The sequence below is a fragment of the Ictidomys tridecemlineatus genome, chromosome 7 (assembly GCF_052094955.1).
Source record: "Ictidomys tridecemlineatus isolate mIctTri1 chromosome 7, mIctTri1.hap1, whole genome shotgun sequence".
Classification (NCBI taxonomy): Eukaryota; Metazoa; Chordata; class Mammalia; order Rodentia; family Sciuridae; genus Ictidomys; species Ictidomys tridecemlineatus.
Genome location: NC_135483.1, coordinates 181458590 through 181478257, shown reverse-complemented (window position 1 = coordinate 181478257; position 19668 = coordinate 181458590). Strand labels below are relative to the sequence as shown.

At 56.5% G+C, this 19668-nt stretch overlaps 1 protein-coding gene across 5 annotated transcripts; it reads left to right on the top strand.

The window, feature by feature from the left end:
• Positions 1–144: 144 nt before the first annotated feature.
• On the top strand, positions 145–19235 carry Obsl1 (obscurin like cytoskeletal adaptor 1). Of its 5 annotated transcripts, XM_013360878.4 has the most exons (20): positions 145–1877; positions 3330–3599; positions 3689–3940; positions 4085–4387; positions 4538–4834; positions 6252–6524; positions 7882–8154; positions 8733–9005; positions 11765–12037; positions 12687–12962; positions 13036–13323; positions 13509–13784; positions 14321–14590; positions 14708–14980; positions 15984–16250; positions 17041–17153; positions 17759–17915; positions 18085–18246; positions 18544–18648; positions 18958–19235. In XM_013360878.4, exons 1-20 carry the CDS (start codon positions 866–868, stop codon positions 19233–19235), a joined length of 5691 nt encoding a protein of 1896 aa, XP_013216332.3. In that variant the 5' UTR covers positions 145–865. The 5 variants fall into 5 exon arrangements, with proteins under 5 accessions (XP_013216332.3, XP_005330578.2, XP_077874199.1 ...); XM_005330521.5 differs by lacking the exon at positions 13509–13784 and having other exon boundaries at positions 146–1877; XM_078018073.1 differs by lacking the exons at positions 14321–14590; positions 14708–14980; positions 15984–16250; ... (3 more) ...; positions 18544–18648; positions 18958–19235 and adding an exon at positions 13876–14262 and having other exon boundaries at positions 151–1877.
• The last annotated feature ends 433 nt before the right edge of the window (positions 19236–19668 follow it).

Here is a 19668-nt window from a genome sequence, read left to right as displayed (position 1 = left end):
CTCTGACGCAGAGGTCTGTGGCCCTGAGCCTTATCTCCCACTGGGGCCAAGAATGTGGGAGAGGGGGCTGGGGAGGATGTTCACCCGGAGTGACCTGACCCACACATACAAACATACAACCTCTTCCCCCTACACACACACCCACACGCTGTCTCACATCTCAGCACCCAGCACAGAGGTGACCTCAGGTGGGACAGAAGCAGCCTGAGAGCTGGGTTTGGCCAGTTTCTGAAAGTGCCTTTTGTCAGAAAGACAGAATGCATCAGCTTCCTTAGCCCCTCTGAGAGCCCTTCAACCAAGCAACTGCTGGGCTAGCCTAAGCGAAGGGTTGGGCTGCAACTAGAACTGGGGCTTGGGCGGGGGGCAGGTGGTCCAGCCTGCTCTATACTTAGCCTGGAGGAGCCAGGCTGGGCCCTTGTCCTCCAGCTGTGTCATCAGAGAATATTTTTGGGATTGGCAGCTGCAGGCGCCTCTGCCACTCAGGCCCAAGCCTGGCGGGCAGTTGGGGACCTGGCGGCTGGAGGTGGGAGGGAGGAGGGAAAGAGGCCCAGGCTGTGGGAGGGGGCTGGGAAGAGAGCAGGAAACCAGGCCGCGGGCAGAGGAGGCTGCGGGGCCCCTCGCTGGAAAGGCAAACAGGAAGGACTGCCCCCTAAGCTCTGGGCTGCGGGCCGGGGAGTTTCCGCCGCGCGCCAGAGCTGCTGCTCCAGGCCGAGGGTAAGGAGGCGAGCCGGGAAGGGGTGGACTGGGGCGAGCTCCGCGGTTCCCCAACGCTCCAGCCTTCGGGACTCGCGCTGCTCTCCCGGCCTCGGCGCCACCGCCGACCGCCCCTCCCCCGCGCCGCGGTGGGGCATCCGCAGCCACCGCGATGAAGGCAGGCTCAGGGGATCAGGGGAGTCCCCCGTGCTTCCTGCGCTTCCCGCGGCCCGTGCGGGTGGTAAGTGGCGCGGAGGCCGAGCTCAAATGCGTGGTCCTGGGGGAGCCGCCGCCCACTGTCGTGTGGGAGAAAGGCGGGCAGCAGCTGGCGGCCTCGGAGCGCCTGAGCTTCCCGGCGGACGGCGCCGAGCATGGCCTGCTGCTGAGCGGCGCGCTGCCCACCGACGCCGGGGTCTACGTGTGCCGCGCTCGTAACGCGGCCGGAGAGGCCTACGCGGCGGCCGCGGTCACCGTGCTGGAGCCGCCGGCCCCCGAGCCTGAGCCCCAACCCGCCGAGCACCCGCTGCCGCCTCCCGGAACCGGGGAGGGCGCCCCGGTGTTCCTGACGGGACCCCGGTCCCAGTGGGTGCTGCGGGGGGAGGAGGTGGTGCTGACGTGCCAAGTGGGGGGCATCCCGGAACCCACGCTGTACTGGGAGAAGGATGGGATGGCCCTGGATGAGGTGTGGGACAGCAGTCACTTCGTGCTGGAGCCCGGCCGCGCCGCGGGTGGCCGGGGCACGAGCCTGGCGCTGCGCATCCTGGCGGCCCGTCTGCCAGACTCGGGCGTCTACGTGTGCCACGCCCGCAACGCGCACGGCCACGCGCAGGCCGGCGCGCTGCTCCAGGTGCACCAGCCCCCCGAGAGCCCGCCGGAGGACCCCGAGGAGGCCCCCGCTCCGGTGGTGGAGCCTCTCAAGTGCGCGCCCAAGACCTTCTGGGTGAACGAGGGCAAGCACGCCAAGTTCCGCTGCTACGTGATGGGCAAGCCTGAGCCCGAGATCGAATGGCACTGGGAGGGCCGTCCCCTGCTTCCTGACCGCCGCCGCCTCATGTACCGCGATCGCGATGGCGGCTTTGTGCTCAAGGTGCTCTACTGCCAGGCCAAGGACCGCGGGCTCTATGTCTGCGCGGCTCGGAACTCTGCTGGCCAAACGCTCAGCGCTGTGCAGCTGCACGTCAAAGGTAGCGCCCTCTGAGCGTTCTGGGGCTGGGGAGGGGCCTCCATCGCCCTCTGAGGTCCTCCTTAACTCGTGCTCCCCTTGGTGCCCAAGTCTGGGCGACAGGCGGAAACATTAAATACCAGTTTCCTAACTGACTGCCTCTCACCCCTCAGATATTTGATTTAGTAGGTTTCCAAGACACTCTGGAATTTCTTAGCCCATTCCAAGGCACTAAGAAATGGTTGATGCACAAACCGCGAGAACCCTAGATCTGTTCTCCAGTGGTTTCCAACCTTTGCTATCTTAGCCCTTCCTCAACTGGATTCCCATTTGTAACTCCAATATGTAAGACAGATATAAGGAGCATTTTTATCTGTCTAAACGAATAAGGCTAGGTCTAAACTTACAAGGTTAATCAGTCAGAACAAGGGACTGCAGTATTTGGAGTGGAGGCTGGATGCATAGTGGGTCTAATCTCTGAACCTGTGGGGAAGGCCCTGATGCTGACATCAAGTAGAGAAACTATTCATTCACTGGAGAGGAAAAATATCCCATAATTTTTGGCTATTCTTTCATTAAACTGCTCTTTTAAGTTTGAAAAAAGAGGAAGGTGAAGGAGAGAAAATTTGTTTTTCAAACTTGAATCACCAATAATATCTAATAAATGCTTACCTTATTCACAAACAGAAAATTCATACAAAACAAAAACACACCCCATGCTCACACTGGAAGTTAAAGTTCTCTATAATAGGATTTCATCACAACATGAGGGGTTATACCTTCACTGGTTATTACTCAACTTTCTGCTGGGAAAAAAAATGTTGACAAATTCTTCCAAGCCCTCCCTGGCACTCACTCAAGCGTGTGGCACCTGGGCTGTAGCAGTGGCCTCACTGGTACAGCTTTATGTGCACGAACTTGCCAGGCCAGTGCTGAATTGGAATTTCATCAAGAAAGAAAAGCCCAGAGGGAAGGCAAGAGGAACTTCCCAGAGTGCCATAAAAACCAGCTTCTCCAGCAACCCAAGTTAACCCGCTGGGATTTTCCAGCATCGTATGTCTTTTTATCTTTTCTCTTTCCTAACTTTTCTTTCTTTTTACTTTATTTTTGAAAATGGTTAGAATATCTTAATAATGAAATTTGACTCGGACCCTGGCAGAATTTGTGAGGTGCCTCTGAGAAGCCTAAGGGATCAGTTTGAAAATCACTGACCTGAGATCTAACTTCTCCCCTTGCTTTTCTCATTTTACAAGTAAGGGAACTGAGGCACAGGTCTTGCTCAAGGTGATGTGGCTAGCAAGTGTCAGGGTCAGATGAGAAGGCCATCGTTTGACTTCCCTTCTTATAATTTATGATTCCATGTCCTGCTGTCTCTGGGGAAAGAGCAAAGAACGAGATCTCATGTATGTTCAGGAGCCCTCTTCCTGGGCTGGCCTCTCTCCAGAGCCTTCTCTTGTCTCTCCCCTCTCCGCAGAGCCCCGCCTCCGCTTCACGAGGCCCCTGCAGGATGTGGAGGGCCGGGAGCATGGGATTGCCGTGCTGGAGTGTAAAGTGCCCAACTCCCGCATTCCCACAGCCTGGTTCCGAGAGGACCAGCGGCTGCTGCCCTGCCGCAAGTATGAACAGATTGAAGAGGGCACCGTCAGGCGCCTCATCATCCACAGGCTGAAGGCAGATGATGATGGTGTCTACCTGTGCGAGATGAGAGGCCGGGTGCGCACAGTGGCCAATGTCACAGTTAAAGGTCAGCTGGCCAGTGGGAAGAGGCTGAGGCTGAGGCTATGGCCGGCAGGTGCCTAGCCCTGGGCTGATGGCTTGCCGTGCACATCTCAGGGCCCATACTGAAGAGGCTGCCCCGGAAGCTTGATGTGCTGGAGGGAGAGAACGCCGTGCTGCTGGTGGAGACGCGAGAGGCCGGGGTTGAGGGGCGCTGGAGCCGTGACGGGGAGGAGCTGCCAGCCACCTGCCAGAGCAGTTCTGGTCACATGCACGCCCTGGTCCTTCCAGGGGTCACCCGAGAAGAAGCTGGCGAGGTCACCTTCAGCCTAGGCAACTCGCGCACCACCACTCTGCTCAGAGTCAAATGTGAGGACATGAAGGCCTCTGCCCAGGAAGGCCAGGGTGGGAGGGTGACCAGACACCAGAGCCGGGGTCAGCAAAGTATATTCAAAGACGGAGGGCTGTGGGAGGCTTGAGCAAGATTGAGTGCAAACCCTGCCCTTGTCTCAGGTGTCAAGCACAATCCTCCAGGACCTCCGGTGCTGGCTGAGATGTTCAAGGGCCACAAGAACACGGTCCTACTGACCTGGAAGCCTCCCGAGCCACCTCCTGAGACCCCCTTTATCTACCGCCTGGAGCGGCAGGAGGTGGGCTCTGAAGACTGGGTCCAGTGCTTCAGCATTGAGAAAGCTGGAGCCGTGGAGGTGCCAGGCGACTGTGTGCCCTCGGAGGGTGACTACCGTTTCCGCGTCTGCACAGTTAGCGAACATGGCCGCAGTCCCCACGTCGTGTTCCATGGTTCTGCTCACCTTGGTGAGTCATCCTGCTAGACCCTGCCTGTTAGTGGCTGTACCCCAAGTCATGTCCTCCCATCACCACTTCGCTCTCTCCCAGCCCTCTGCTTTCTGGTTTCTTCACTCTGTCCCCTTCCGGTTCTGATGGTCATACTCTGTCCTACCTCAGTGCCCACAGCTCGCCTGGTGGCAGGTCTGGAGGATGTGCAGGTATACGATGGGGAAGATGCTGTCTTCTCCCTTGATCTGTCCACCATCATCCAGGGGACCTGGTTCCTTAATGGAGAAGAACTCAAGGTTAACAAGCCAGAGGGCCAGGTGGAGCCTGGGGCCCTGAGGTACCGAATGGAACAGAAGGGTCTGCAGCACAGACTCATCCTGCAAGCCGTCAAGCACGAGGACAGTGGGGCCCTGGTTGGCTTCAGCTGCCCTGGTGTACAGGACTCAGCTGCCCTCACCATCCAAGGTTGGTGCTGGCGGGGCCCCCCAAAGGGCAGACAGGGTCAAGACACGGAAGTCCTGTTGGCCAAATACAGCAAATACTGTTCCCCTTTCTCACAGGCTAAGAAGCTCATATGGAGAGGTCAGAGGCCAATAGGCCAATTTCAACCTGTGTGCAACATACAGGGCACTCATTTTCTCTATAGCATCACATCCCAATTCTCCAGAGTGTTTTATGCTTTATAGAAATCTGTCACTTTTGTCATATCATTTGGGAGGCATGGACCCTGACCTTTAGTTCCTGACTGCTTCCTGCTCCATCATGGCAGTCTCCCTATGTGCCAGGGCCAGTCCGAATCCCTTGACATTAATTAACACTATTCTCTTAACAGCCCTATGAGATAGTCTCTTTTGTCATCCCCATTTTATAAGTGAGACAGCTGAAGCACAGAGAGGTTAAATAACTTGTTCAGCATCACAGAGCTACTGAATGGTGGTGTTGGATTATGAACCCAAGTAGTTTGGCTCTAGAATCCCCCTATGCCACCTGTTGGGACAGGGAAGGAGAGAGGATGAGGCATCCCTGAAGAGGACAGTTAGAGTAGAGAGACTGAGAATTCAAGGAACACTCTAGTGTTTGCCATCTCACCATTACTGGAGTTTGTTAGACCAATCAAGAAATGAGCAGTGCCCAAGTTTGGGCCTCAAGAGGGCCAGCTGCCAGCCAGCAAGCCGAGAGCAGGGGGGAAATGAACAGCAGCCAGGATCCAGCACCTCAGAATCGCCTGGAGGGCTGGTTGATAATGCAGACTCCCTGGCCCCTGCAAACTCAGACTTCTAGAATCTGCCTTTGGGGCAGGCTCTCTAGGAACCCTCAAATCACTGCTCTCAAGAGTGAGTATATCAGCCTTTGGTAGTTGGTTTTCTGTTGCCCTAATAGAACCAGATGCTGGCTACTTTAGAAAGAAAAGAGCTTTGCTTCACGGACCATTTTGAAGGCAGAAAGATTGGGCAGCATCATCTCCTTAGTCTCTGGGGAGAGCCCTCTTGACTGAGTCACGAGATGGCAGTGTGTGGAGGATGACAAGTGAATAGATGGCCTTGCTTTGTAACAAGCCACTCGCAAGACCTAACTGGGGTCATGTGAGAACAACATTGATCTCTTCCAAGGATGATGCTCCCAGCGACCTAATTTCCTCTCGATAGGCTCGATCTCCGTAAAGTCCCAGTGCCACCAAGCTGCCATGAACCTTTGGGTCTCCCATTCAAGTCATATCCATTTAAATCATAACCACACAAAAACTCAAACTTATATTTTTAAACCCCAATAAATACACAAATGTCAGCTCTCCTCCCAGATGTTCGCGCGCACAGTGAGAGGGATGCTGATCTGAGGCACAGCTTGCTGAGGAAACTGGGTGTGGCTATTTGTCCCCATGCAGAGAGCCCAGTGCACATCCTGAGCCCCCAAGACAAGGTGTCACTGACCTTCACGACCTCGGAGCGGGTGGTGCTGACCTGTGAGCTCTCGAGAGTAGACTTCCCAGCAACCTGGTACAAAGATGGGCAGAAAGTGGAGGAGAGCGAGTCGCTGGTGGTGAAGATGGATGGGCGCAGACACCGTCTAATCCTGCCTGAGGCTGAAGTCCGAGACAGCGGCGAGTTTGAATGCAGAACAGAAGGGGTCTCAGCCTTCTTCAGTGTCACTGTCCAAGGTCAGAAACCTACTGGCCTGGGCTCCTCCAGCTGAGGCCAATTCTGGGGCAGGGCAAGCCTTTCCCCCTGGTCTGTCCGCTTGGGGTTCCCTTAGAAGCAGGGCTTAGTGGCCAGGGTGCATATTTTAGATCAGCTGCACTTGCTTCTTTACCCTCTCATCACCTTCTAGCACACTTGACCCCTGCATACCCTCTGCTGGATGAGGCGAAAGAACCAAATGCAATTAAGAGGAAAAAGATGGGAGGTAACATTTACTGGGCATCTCACTCTGAGCCTAGTGCCATGGTAGGACTTCAAATATTTACTGTTTGGTTCAATTTTTCACATCTAGATGAGGGGTAATACAATTCCAGTTCACATAAATGGGATGAGGCTCAAAGAGGTGATGTGGTTTACCCCATATGTAGCCAGCAAACACCATACACCACACCCAGGACTAGCCTCTGCTTACTACTCCAGGTGGTCAGATCATACAGAAGTGTCGAGTGCCTGGTCCAGTGGTTCTCACCAGACAATCCATGGTCCAATCGCTTCGGGAGCACCCTGGAGGCTTATTATAAATGCACATGTCCAGGCCTCCTGGGCTCTCCAGAGCAAGAACATCCAGGGCTATAATTATTAACTTAATTAACTTACAAAGAGAAAAGGTTTATTTTGGTTCACGTTGGTGGAGGTTCCAGTCCAAGATCAGGGACCCACTTTGAGCCTCAGCTAGAAGTGCTAGTGACAGTGGCCAACTGCTCACCTCATGGCCAGAAAGCAAAGGAAAGGAAGAGGCTGAGGTTCCACAGGCCCCTTGAAGGGCATGCCCTCAATGACCTGCTTGGCACCTCCTCCTATAGGTCCACAGCATCTCCAAAAGTGCCACCCTGGGACCAAGTCTTTGCACATGGAACTTTGAAGACACAACCATATCAAACATAGTACTACCCATACGAGCAGCTAGTTCCCACCAGTTAAGCCACTCTCCTCCTCTTGCCCCTCCTGGGGACTTTATTGTGAAGGAAGTAGCAAGCTCAGCCAGTGTGGCTTGTGACAATGACCTCCCTCCTGCCTAGACAAATGTGGATACCACTATGTGAACTCTATGCTTTATTTCCTCCATGTCCCCACCCAGCTACCTCTGATCCTCTGGGGACCAAAAGATCTCTCAAGGGCCATATGATCTTTGTCATGGCCTCACCTGCCATGCTATCAAGAATCCATATCATTGTCCCTGAAACTCCTACGCAGTAGCTTTAAGCACTTCTCAATGTCTTTGCATGCAGAGACAGTACCTCCTGCCATGAGACCAGTTTGGACTCCTGTCTCCTATGTGTGGGTGTGTGTGTGATCCATCTCTTTTCCCCACCCCAGATCCCCCAGTGCATATCGTGGACCCCCAAGAGCATGTGTTTGTACATGCCATAACCTCTGAGTGTGTCATGCTGACCTGTGAGGTGGACCGAGAGGACGCCCCCGTGCGCTGGTACAAGGATGGGCAGGAGGTGGAGGAGAGTGACTTCGTGGTACTGGAGAATGAGGGGCCCCATCATCGCCTGGTGCTGCCTGCCGCCCAGCCCCCTGACGGGGGCGAGTTTCAGTGTGTCGCTGGAGAGGAGCGTGCCTACTTCACTGTCACCATCACAGGTGGGGGACCAGCAGCAGCAGCAGCAGCTGTTACACTCCTGTATCTTGCTGATCAGACTCCCTCCCGTTCTCCACCAGGGCCTAGCCATAGTCTGGAAGTGTGTTGTCACGATCACATTGGTCCTGGCTACCTGTCACCAGGAAAGCCCTGCCTTCTCCATTGTCCTGGAGACCCCACCAAGGGGAATCTTTGGGGACAGTAACTGTACTGCAGGGCCAGGGGTCTCAGGAACAAGAAGGTCAAAAGATCTCAGAGCTCTGCGGGTGACCCCAGCTCTACCTGGAGGCCTGACCCTCCTCTCCCCCATTTCACCCTTCATACAGCCCTGTCCCAACCCAGGAATACGGAGTTTGTACACCAAAGCCTGGAATGCTTTGGTAACTGCACTTTTGTTCCCCTGACCATGACAGCTATCTTTGGGGGACCATGTGTCTCTAGCTGCTTACAGCTAAAAGTCCTTCTTATTCAACACATGGTCTACTTTCCAGGACATAGGGAAGAGGCTTGGATCAGGGAGGGCAGCAGGCACAGCTGCCCCAGCCCCTCATGCGCATTGGTGGCTGTCCCTGTTCCCCAGATGTCTCCTCATGGATTGTGTACCCCAGCGGCAAAGTGTATGTAGCAGCTGTGCGCCTGGAGCGCGTGGTACTGACCTGTGAGCTGTGTCGGCCCTGGGCCGAGGTGCGCTGGACCAAGGATGGTGAGGAGGTGGTAGAGAGCCCAGCACTGCTTCTGCAGAAGGAGGACACTGTCCGCCGCCTGGTGCTACCTGCTGTCCAGCTTGAGGACTCCGGCGAGTACTTGTGTGAAATTGATGACGAATCTGCCTCCTTCACTGTCACAGTCACAGGTGTGGGTCCACCCCAACTCCCCAGAGTGACCAGAGAACAGTCCTGACCCATGGGGGAAATGGCTGAATGTCCTGTTGCTTGCGTGCACATGGGAGGAGGAAGGCCTGGGCGCGGGTGCATGCACCAGGGTCCCTGCAGGGAAGAGCCCAGGATGCCCCATTCCAGTGAACAGGCCCTTCCCCAGTGCAAGGCCAGGACTAGTTGTGTTCCACCAGCTCATTGATTAAGCACTGTCTCTGGGCCAGGTGCCAGGAGTAATTGGTGAGTGATACAGATACAGTCCCTGTCCTTGGGGAGCTGCCAGTCTAGCTGGGGAGGCAGCTGTTAACCAGGGGTCGCAAACGGGCAGTCCCTGGGACCCTGGGCAGCCCACAGGTGTGTTTTGTTTGGCCTGCAGAGTCTTACCAAAGTCAGGACAGTTCAAATAACAATCCGGAGTTATGCGTCCTCTTGAAAAGGCCGAAGACCCGGCGGCTCTGGTCCCGCTTCCCCCCTTGGCGACGATCTGCTGGTGCTGAATAGCCCCATAGTACCGGGGGCCCCCATTCCTCTGCCCACCCTCCCTGCCATTCCTTTTTGCCTCTCCCCAGACTGCTTCAGCCCCTGACCTAAGGTTCCTGGCCCTTGTGGGCATTTGCATTTGCGACCCCTGTGTTAAACCAATAAACACGCAAATAAACATACAGCGACACCTTGTGATAAGTGCGGTGAGGGAAGAGGGCTTGAGAGCAGAGAGGAGAGGCAGGGAGGGCCTTGGAGGAAGTCGCCTCTCCACACATGGGGCCAGTCCTGGGCTGGGCTTCCAACATTTAGCACCTCTTAGAAAACTCAGTCTGACCTCCCGGCATGCACAGCCTGGCAGGAAAGCCAGACATGTCAGAGAGCAGGTAGCCCAGGGTTGCCATAGGAATCCCAAGGCTACAAGCTACTTGCCTGCTAAGGGCAGCAGGCAGGGTCTTTAGAACTGAGAGGAGAGTTGAGTGGGGATGGGGGTGGGCAGAGAACAATCTAGACAAGAAAAACACAGGAGAACTGTGGAAGTGATACTGGTTCCATGCAGGAGACTTTGGGCTGCAGCTCACAGCGCCAATTCCAGTGTGCATGTGTGGAGGGTGGCGCGATGTTTAGGAAGCTGTAGGTGACAGAAGATGGCTGCCCCGGAGAGACCATCCCACTGCTGGTACTGTCCTGTTCCCCTGTCCCTTGCCATGTCCTAGGAGCCATGCCTAGCCCAGCTGAGCTGCTTAGGGTGCCCCGCTCCCTGCACCCCAGTCAGCTGAGCATGGCACACCAAGCCCACAGTGCCAGTGAGGCCTTGTGCACGCATTCTAGCCTATGTCCATTCACTTTCACTCTCTCCTTTCCCTGGCCCTGGCCAAATATAATGGCCACAGCCACCCTAATTTCAGCCTGCACTTGGGCTTCCCACAAAACACCACCTCAGCTCCAGGCCAAAGTGAATCAAGTCGCACACCAAGTTCAAGTCCCAGGGCTGTTCAGGTCTCATTACTGCACCCCGCCCTTACAACCACTGCCCCCATCATGACCTGCACCCCACAGGCAGCCACCCTCTGCTATCTACTGGCCTCCATGGGCCCCGGACAACCAGCCTGCATCCTCCAGTCTCTGTAAGCAAGCCCACGTAGGAAAGTGGGTTGCCTGAGCTCGAGCCTGCAGTCCCTATGGAGGCCGAGGGCTGGTCCGCGTTTTGGGTACGACTGCCCATGCGCACACCATGCCCGGAAGCTAGCAGTTGCCCACCCCTGCCACAAGGGGGCGAAAGGCACTAAAATCTTATGCCGACTTGAAGATCCTGAGGGAACAAGGGCGTTAAGGGATGTCAATAGGCTTCGGCTCATTGCACTGGTCACTTCCAATAGTGAAATGGCTTCCTTTCAGTGGAGGAGTCACCAGCACTTGGAGATGAGCTCTCAGGATTAGCACGTAGCAACCCTGAGAACTCTTAGGTGTTGGCAACTCTCATGCACAGATGCAAAAAGTGTTACTTAGTTCCTTCAAGCCCAGGTGTGGAATCCCCATAGCTGCCTGCAGAGTGTGTGCCTCCCTTGAACAAATGGTGCTTCTTCCTTATGCCTTTGAGTACCTGTGGCCAGCTATGAGTTTAAGAAAATTGCTTTATCACTCTGCACCTTAGTTCCCTCATCTGGGAAATGGAAACCTCACGCTGCAAGGTTTAAAGTGTAATGTGCTAAGGACTGTTCCTGGAATCTTAGGAGGTAATATAAAAGTGTTTGTATTTCAGATCCACCACCTCTTATTCAAAATTCTAAAAAAAAAAAAAAACTCTTAAAAACTAAAGTCTTTCTGTAAGTTTGGTATGCAAACTCATTTCAGTGAATCCTGAATTTAATTGCTTTTAATCCATTTATACTCTTTAATTATCCATTAGAGTAAGTGTATTTGTATATTTGCATTTATAAGATATGAATATATCTTTTCATATATCCTACTGAAGGTGAATATATGTTACATTGCAGAAATGTTGATGTGGTTGGTTATGGGGAGAGGCCCCCAGCAGAGGCTGAGGATATGTGGTATATGAGAAAAGCACCATTTCTAAAATCCAAATCCTTATGAATTCTGGAACTTCTCTGGTGCCAGAGATTACAAGAGCGGATCCTGGACCTATTGTTTTTATTATTCTACTCATTATTCTTATTATCATATGGGCAAGAGGGCTTCATGCTGCCAGATACCTCCAGGGAGGCCGACAGCCTGTGGTTGCCCCCCTTTGCAGAACCCCCCGTGAGGATCATATACCCTCGGGATGAGGTGACCTTGATCGCCGTGAGCTTGGAGTGTGTGGTGCTGATGTGTGAGCTGTCTCGAGAGGACGCCCCAGTGCGCTGGTACAAGGATGGCCTGGAGGTGGAGGAGAGCGAGGCATTGGTTCTGGAGAGTGATGGCCGCTACCGCCGCCTGGTGCTGCCCGCTGCCCAGCCTGCGGACGGAGGCGAGTTTGTGTGCGATGTTGGAGATGACTCAGCCTTCTTCACGGTCACTGTCACAGGTGAGCAGATTCTGGGGCACCCAGGGCAGTAGGAACTAAGGGATAGATACACTCAACTATCCTGAATTCTTGTATCTTAGGGACTCCCCAGCCTCCTCATTCTCAGAGCCCTGCTCTCCAAAGTCAAGTTGAGACAGGGACCGCAGGTGTGGTGGAAGGAATCCCAGCAGTTAGAACCATTCATTCATTCAGTCAGTCAATAAATATTTACTGAGTGACTACTATGTGCTTGGCACTGTTCTAGGTGCTGAACCAATGAGACAAAACCTCCTATCTTACATTCTAGTGAGGGCACACAAACAGGTGGTGCTAAATATACCAGAGGCAAAGTAGGGGAAGGAGAGGGAAGTGAGGGGGGAAGAAGGAAGGGGTATGTTGAGGTTGGTTCTGGGTGTGGATCCATCTACATCTTCTATCTGTGGGACACTGGACAAGTCACTTTCCTCTATGGAGACATCAGATCCTCATCTATACAGTGCAGTGGTCCAGAGTAGCCAAGGAATGAGCTGCAGGTGCTCAGCACAGTGTCTGGCACACAGCAAGTGCCCCCTGGGTTGTGCTGCAAGTGGAGAGGGCTTATTTTCTGGTGGGCAAGGCAGGGAGAGGCCCACTGGCTGAGCCCCATGCCCTGCCTCTGCTCACTCACCAGCCCCACCAGAGAGGATCGTGCACCCAGCAGCCCGTTCCCTGGATCTACAGTTTGGAGCTCCAGGGCGCGTGGAGCTACGCTGTGAGGTGGCCCCTGCGGGGTCCCAGGTGCGCTGGTACAAGGACGGCCTGGAGGTGGAAGCCTCAGATGCCCTGCAGCTGGGTGCTGAGGGGCCTGCCCGCACCCTCACCCTGCCCCATGCCCAGTCTGAGGATGCCGGGGAGTATGTGTGTGAGACCCGCGATGAGGCCGTCACCTTCAACGTCAGCCTCACTGGTGGGTGCTCCCAGCCATCCCGGGGCAGGGAGGAGAGGCGGACGGGGGCTCATTCGCTCCTCTCTTTGTGCAGAGCCCCCTGTGCAGTTCCTTGCTCCGGAGGCAGCCCCCAGCCCACTCTGTGTGGCCCCTGGGGAGCCAGTGCTGCTGAGTTGCGAGCTGTCCCGGGCTAGCGCCCCTGTGTTCTGGAGTCACAACGGGAGGCCTGTGCAGGAGGGCCAGGGCCTAGAGCTCCAAGCCGAGGGTCCCCGCCGTGTCCTCTGCATCCGGGCTGCAGACCTAACCCATGCAGGTCTCTACACCTGCCAGACTGGGACTGCCCCAGAGGCCCCAAGCCTCAGCTTCACCGTCCAGGTGGCTGGTGAGTGGAACGTGGGCAAAAAACCTGAGTAGCAAGCATCCCAAAATGCATGGGCCTCCTGCTCTGCTAGCACCCCTCGTCCACCCCGTGCCCACCCGTTGCTCCTTTCCCATCATGCCTCCCTCTCCCCTTCTTACTGCCCTAGAGCCTCTCCTTCCCGGTGACCCCCAGCTCTGACCCCACAGAGCCCCCTGTGCGGGTGGTGACCCCTGAGGCGGCCCAGACGAGGGTTCGAAGCACCCCAGGCGGGGACCTGGAGCTGGTGGTGCACCTCTCCGGGCCAGGGGGCCCTGCGCGTTGGTACAAGGACGGGGAGCGCCTGGCGAGCCAGGGGCGGGTACAGCTGGAGCAGGCCGGGGCCAGGCAGGTGCTGCGGGTGCGGGGGGCACGGAGCAGGGACGCTGGGGAATACCTGTGCGATGCACCCCAGGACAGCCGCATCTTCCTTGTCAGCGTGGAAGGTAACAGTGTACCCCTCACTTTCTTTGGCCCTGGCAACCCAAGGACCACTTCCTGTTATTTTGGACCCTTTTCATGTCCCACCCCACCTAGAGGCGTCTGGCGCCCACCAGTGTGTGCGTGACCGTTAACTTGGAGAGGACACAGGGCTCCCTGGTGGCCAAGAGCAGCGGCTCTGGAGTCAACCCACCTCTGCTCCCCCATTGTGTTGAGCCAAGTAGCTCAACCTCTCTGAGCCCCAGCTCTTCAACTAGGGGAAGTGCTTGTCCTCTGGGGTTGCTGTGACAGTTAATGCTATAAATACGATCCATGGTAGATGATTTATTATTACTATAGAGTGGGGGCAGGCACCAGGCGGGGATTGAGAGGACCTGGCTAAAAGGAGTGAGTGGCAGGGAGCTGACACCTGCCCTCTGGGCCAACCCTGACCAACACAATAGGTCCTCAGCAAAGACGTGCTGAATAGTGGGGAGGGGAGGCAGGGGTGAAAGGAGAGGAGGGGAAAACCCAGCCAGCTCACTGCCCCACCGCCCTCCAGAGCCACCTCCAGTGAAACTTCTCTCTGAGCTGACGCCATTAACGGTCCATGAGGGCGACGACGCCACGTTCCAGTGCGAAGTCTCACCACCAGATGCAGAAGTCACCTGGCTACGCAATGGGGCCGTCGTCACTCCAGGGCCCCAGCTGGAGATAGCCCGGAGCGGCTCAAGCCACTCTCTGACTGTGCGAGGCTGCAAGCTCGGGGACTCGGGGACAGTGGCCGCACGGGCAGGGAGCACCGTCACAAGTGCTCGGCTGCATGTCCGAGGTTTGTGTCCCCCTGCCCTGGCCCCGGCAGCCTGCTGCTCCTGCCTGGGGAGGGACCCAGCGAGGCCCCAGCCTCCGGCCCCAGCTGCTCCATGGCCGCCCCTCTTCTGCCCCACAGAGACGGAGCTGCTGTTCCTGCGGCGGCTGCAGGACGTGCGCGCCGAGGAAGGCCAGGACGTGTGCCTGGAGGTGGAGACCGGCCGGGTGGGCGCCGCGGGGGCCGTTCGCTGGCTGCGAGGCGGGGAGCCCCTCCCGCTCGACTCCCGCCTGGCCCTGGCCCAGGACGGCCACGTCCACCGCCTCTTCATCCACGGCGTCGTGCTCGCCGACCAGGGCACCTACGGCTGCGAGAGCCACCACGATCGCACCCTGGCCAGGCTCAGTGTGAGGCGTGAGTGCCCCGTCCTCTCCTAACGCATCACCCACCCCATGACGCTGCCTCTGCTGGCCGTCCTAGAGCCCCTGAGACCCCCACCAAAGTGCCCCTTGCCGCTGAGGAAAGTCGGCCCTGGCCATCCTAGTCCAGGGGTGCAAACTGAAGCAGCTTGCCCAAAGCAAAACTTCTTTTTTCTAATGTTTTCTATTTACCTCAGAAGCCCATATGGCTTTTGCATTCCATTTCATATACCCAAGGTGGCTTTGCTATACACATAAATATTATATTTCAAAAAGATTCTCTGTGTTTAACTTAGTCACATGCCCCAGGGACACACATGCCCATTTAAGAACCTGGGGTGGCTGACAAATAGCACTTTCCACTCCTTAACCTCAGCTGGAGCTCTATTAGCTGTGTGACTTCACTCAAGTTACTTAATTTCTCTGAGCCAAATCTCCTGAAAAGGGGGGCTGAACTCTATCTTTAGGGTCTTTAAGAACATTAACTGAGATAACATAAGAAATGCTCACCCAGAGCTTAGTGAATGGTTATTGTTGGTGATAGTGTTCTCTTCTAATTCAATCATCACAATAAATTCATGTTTCAATGTTATTCATCTTGTACAATTGGAGAAACTGGGGCCCAGAGAAGTCAAGCAGTTTGCCTGAGACCACACAGTACACAAACTTGGCAGAGCTAGGTTCCAGTCCCAGTGGATCTGACTTCAAATCTCCTGCTCTTTCTAGTATCACAGCATTTCTCACCCAGACTCCTCAACCCTCTTAACCACACCTCACCAGATTCCAGTGTCCTCCTTTCCTAAACCCAGTATGCTCCCCTCCCCCATGTCCAGCCAGTTGTGCTCCTTTCTTGCCCCCATCCCCATTCTTGAGTCTGTAGCCAGAGCCGCAGATTGGGTGCTGGACACTGTGGGTAGAGCCAAGGGGTGAGTGAGCCTCTGTGGCCCCTGCCCAGAGGTGGAGCTGGCGTCCTCCCCATCCCCATCTCCCCACACCAGCGCGGCAGCTGAGAGTCCTGCAGCCTCTGGAAGATGTGACAGTCAGCGAGGGGGGCAGTGCCACCTTCCAGCTGCGGCTGTCCCAGGAGGGTGTGATTGGGGAGTGGGCCCGGGGTGGAGTCCGGCTGCAGCCGGGGCCCAAGTGCCACATTCATGCGGAGGGCCACACTCACCGTCTGGCACTTAGTGGCCTGGGCCTGGCAGACTCGGGCTGTGTCTCCTTCACGGTGGATTCCCTGCGCTGTGCTGCCAGACTCACTGTGAGAGGTGCGGCTGATCGCCTGCGTGTGACCCCTGACCCTACTTACTACCTGTGTGGCCTCCACTGACCCTGCCTGTCCCCGTGTGGCCCTTACTGACCTACCTTGTACAGTGTGACTCCTCTGCCCCTTCCATTCCCGTGTGGCCCCACTGCCCCAGCCAGTGAGCTGAGCTCCCCACCTTGAGCATGGCCGTGCCAGTGTGGTCCCTGTTGTCTGCCTGTCTGAAAATAGCCCCACTGATCACACCTGTCCCCTGAGGCCCTTCTGCCTGTGGCCACTCAATTCCTCTGATCTGCTGACTGTACCTAAGGGTGATTCCACTAGCAACCTTGCTGGAATGCCCCCATTTTTTGCTTCCAGACCAATGTATTCCCCACTGACCACACTTAGATTACTCTAGGGTCCTCCACTGCCCAGTGTCTGCTGCTATCCAACCCAGCCAAGCATGGACTCCCCCACTAACCATGCCTATAGGTGAATTCATGGACACCTCTGTTCCAGTCTCCTCCAATCCCCTCTATCTCCCAGCCATGTCCCCTACTGACCACCTTAAATTGTGTCTTCCAGCTAGTAACTCAACCATTGACCCTATCACTCTGCTGTGCCCCCAATGACCAGCATCCCCCTTAAACTACTTGCACCTGCATGTCCCCCACTCACTCAGTGGCCTTCACTCATCAGTTTGTGCTGGACACTGACCCCTTATGCCCACATGTGTCCTCTTTGTCCCTGCAAGCTGGGTCATCTTGCCCTTACCCATGATCCCTGTGCACTGTCCTTCCTTTCCCACTCAGAGGTCCCAGTGACCATTGTGCAGGGGCCACAGGACCTAGAGGTGACAGAGGGAGACACAGCTACATTCGAGTGCGAGCTTTCCCAGGCCTTGGCTGATGTTACCTGGGAGAAGGTCAGAGCCCAGCCCAAGTGCAAACCTTGTGTGCATAACCACAATAACGATAACGTCAACAACTAATACCCACTGAGTATGCCTGGCACTGCACTAAGACTGACATTACATTGAGGCCTTTAGTCTTCAAAACCTTTACTTTTTAAAACCTCAGGGGTAGGCCTTTTTTCCAGTGTTTGTTGCCTAGGGAGAAACTGAGCTAAGGAGATGAATTTACTTGCAACTGAGCTAAGGAGATGAATTTACTTGCAACTGAGCTAAGGAGATGAATTTACTTAACCACACCTCACCAGATTTGTCTTGCCAAAGGCAGACAAAAGGGCTAGAGCCATAATAGAATCCAGATTTACCTAATTCTAGAATCCCCGCGCATTCCCCATGTGACCTGGTTTCCTGAACCTGGGGTGCCCCTTCTGGGCCCTAATGTCTCTAAAGGGTTACACCTTTCAAAGAGGCTCTTGGTGAAGCCCAACCCTAGCTTGGGAACTTGGGCACAAGTAAACTCGCCTCCAGACTACTTGGCAACGACAGAGGGCGCCGCCCTCCAGAGCCGCGGCTTCCAGTACCCAGGTGAGCTCGGCCCGACTCTACAACTCCGCCCCTAGGACGGGCGCGCGCTCACCCCCAGCCCCCGGCTCCGGCTCCAGGCCCTCGGGACGCGCCGCCTTCTCCAGCTGCGGCGCTGCAGTTCCTCGGACGCCGGGACCTACAGCTGTGTGGTGGGGACGGCCCAGGCCGGGCCGGTTCGTCTGATCGTGCGCGGTGTGTACAGGGCGGAGCGGTGGCAGGGTGCTCGACGGGCACTGGGACCGCTGACGGTTCTTCCCCCAGGGCCGACCCCGGGGAGGCCTCAGAGAGGGGGCGTGGCGTGGGTGTGGCCGGGCACCTCCCCCTCCACTCAACCCCTCCTCCCGCCCCCGCTCTGCCCCAGAGCGCACAGTGTCTGTGCTTTCCGAGCTCCAGTCCGTGCGCGCCCGCGAAGGCGACGGCGCCACGTTCGAGTGTACGGTGTCAGAGACCGAGACCACCGGGCGCTGGGAGCTCGGAGGCCGCCCGCTAAAACCCGAAGGCCGCGTCCGCATCCGACAGGAAGGTCTGTCCGCCTTTCTACCCTCTCTGACCTGCTGCCCCGCCCCAGGTTAGACAGACACGCCCACCACGATAAGCTCCGCCTCTAGCTCGAATAGGCCCCGCCCCGCCCGACAAACCGGCACTCCAGGACTTTTCTCCGCCCCCAGCTCTGAGTCCGGTTCGCTCCGCTTCCCGCTCCGCATCCCAAGGAACACCTTCCTAGACCGAACCCACCCCGGGCCTTCTCTATCCCCACCCTCGCCCCTGAACCCTCCCCAGAGGCGGATCCGGCCTTGCTAGCTCCCCCCATCACCCCCAGGGAAGAAACACATTCTGGTGCTGAGCGAGCTGCGAGTCGAGGACGCGGGTGAAGTCCGCTTCCAGGCGGGACCCGCCCAGTCCTTGGCTCTGCTGGAGGTGGAGGGTAAGCTACTGAGGCGGGGCGACAGGGAAGGGGGCATCACCTCCGCTCTGGGACTGAGGGACTGGCGGCTGGTCCCAGTAACGCTGCCTCCCCTCTCTCTTCGAGGGCGCTCTTGGGGCGGATCACAGAGGGCAACGCGTTTCCTGGGGTAGAAGAGACTGTGGATTGGGGATGCAGAGGAATGGACTGTGGCCCGGAGGGCTGATGCCTGGAGTGGAGGCCACGGGGAGGGATGCTGCGTGTCTCCTCCTGGGGCCATGGGTGTTTCTATTAACTTAAGCTCCTGCCCGCCCCGCCACCCGCTCCCAGCATTGCCTCTCCAGATATGCCGCCGCCCCCCTCGCGAGAAGACTGTTCTTGCCGGCCGCCGGGCGGTGCTGGAGGTGACCGTGTCCCGCTCCAGGGGCCACGTGTGCTGGTTACGGGAGGGTGTCGAGCTGTGCCCAGGAGACAAGTATGAGATGCGCAGCCACGGCCCCACCCACAGCCTGGTCATCCATAACGTGAGACCAGAGGACCAGGGCACTTACTGCTGCCAGGCCGGCCAGGACAGTGCCAACACATGCCTGCTGGTAGAGGGTGAGTAAAGCCCACTGGGCAGAGGTCAGAGGGGCAGGCCTTCGGACCAGGCCGGCAGGCCAGGCAAGAGGGGGTGCTTTGGAGCTGCTGGGCTGAGACACCCTATGAAAGGTTTTTCAGGACTTGGAAAAGGTTCTTAGCAGGGGTGTGTTGGATCTGGGGGTGGGGGAGGGGTGCGATAGATCACACCCAGGACTGAGGGGAGGGAGCCCTGATTCCTTAACAAGAGCGGCTTGGTTCAGAGCCAGTGTCCCCAGCTTCCTACTCCTCCTCTGTCAAGCTTCTCTTTACCCCCTCCTGCCTCTGGACCCTGTTTGGCTCTCCTGAACACCCCATTTTTTTTTTTTTACCAGTTCCTCTCTTTTCCCACTTACCCACCAAAAGCTGTACTGACCTCACCCTTCCTGCTATCTGCTGGGCTGGCTTTTGCCTCTCTAAGCA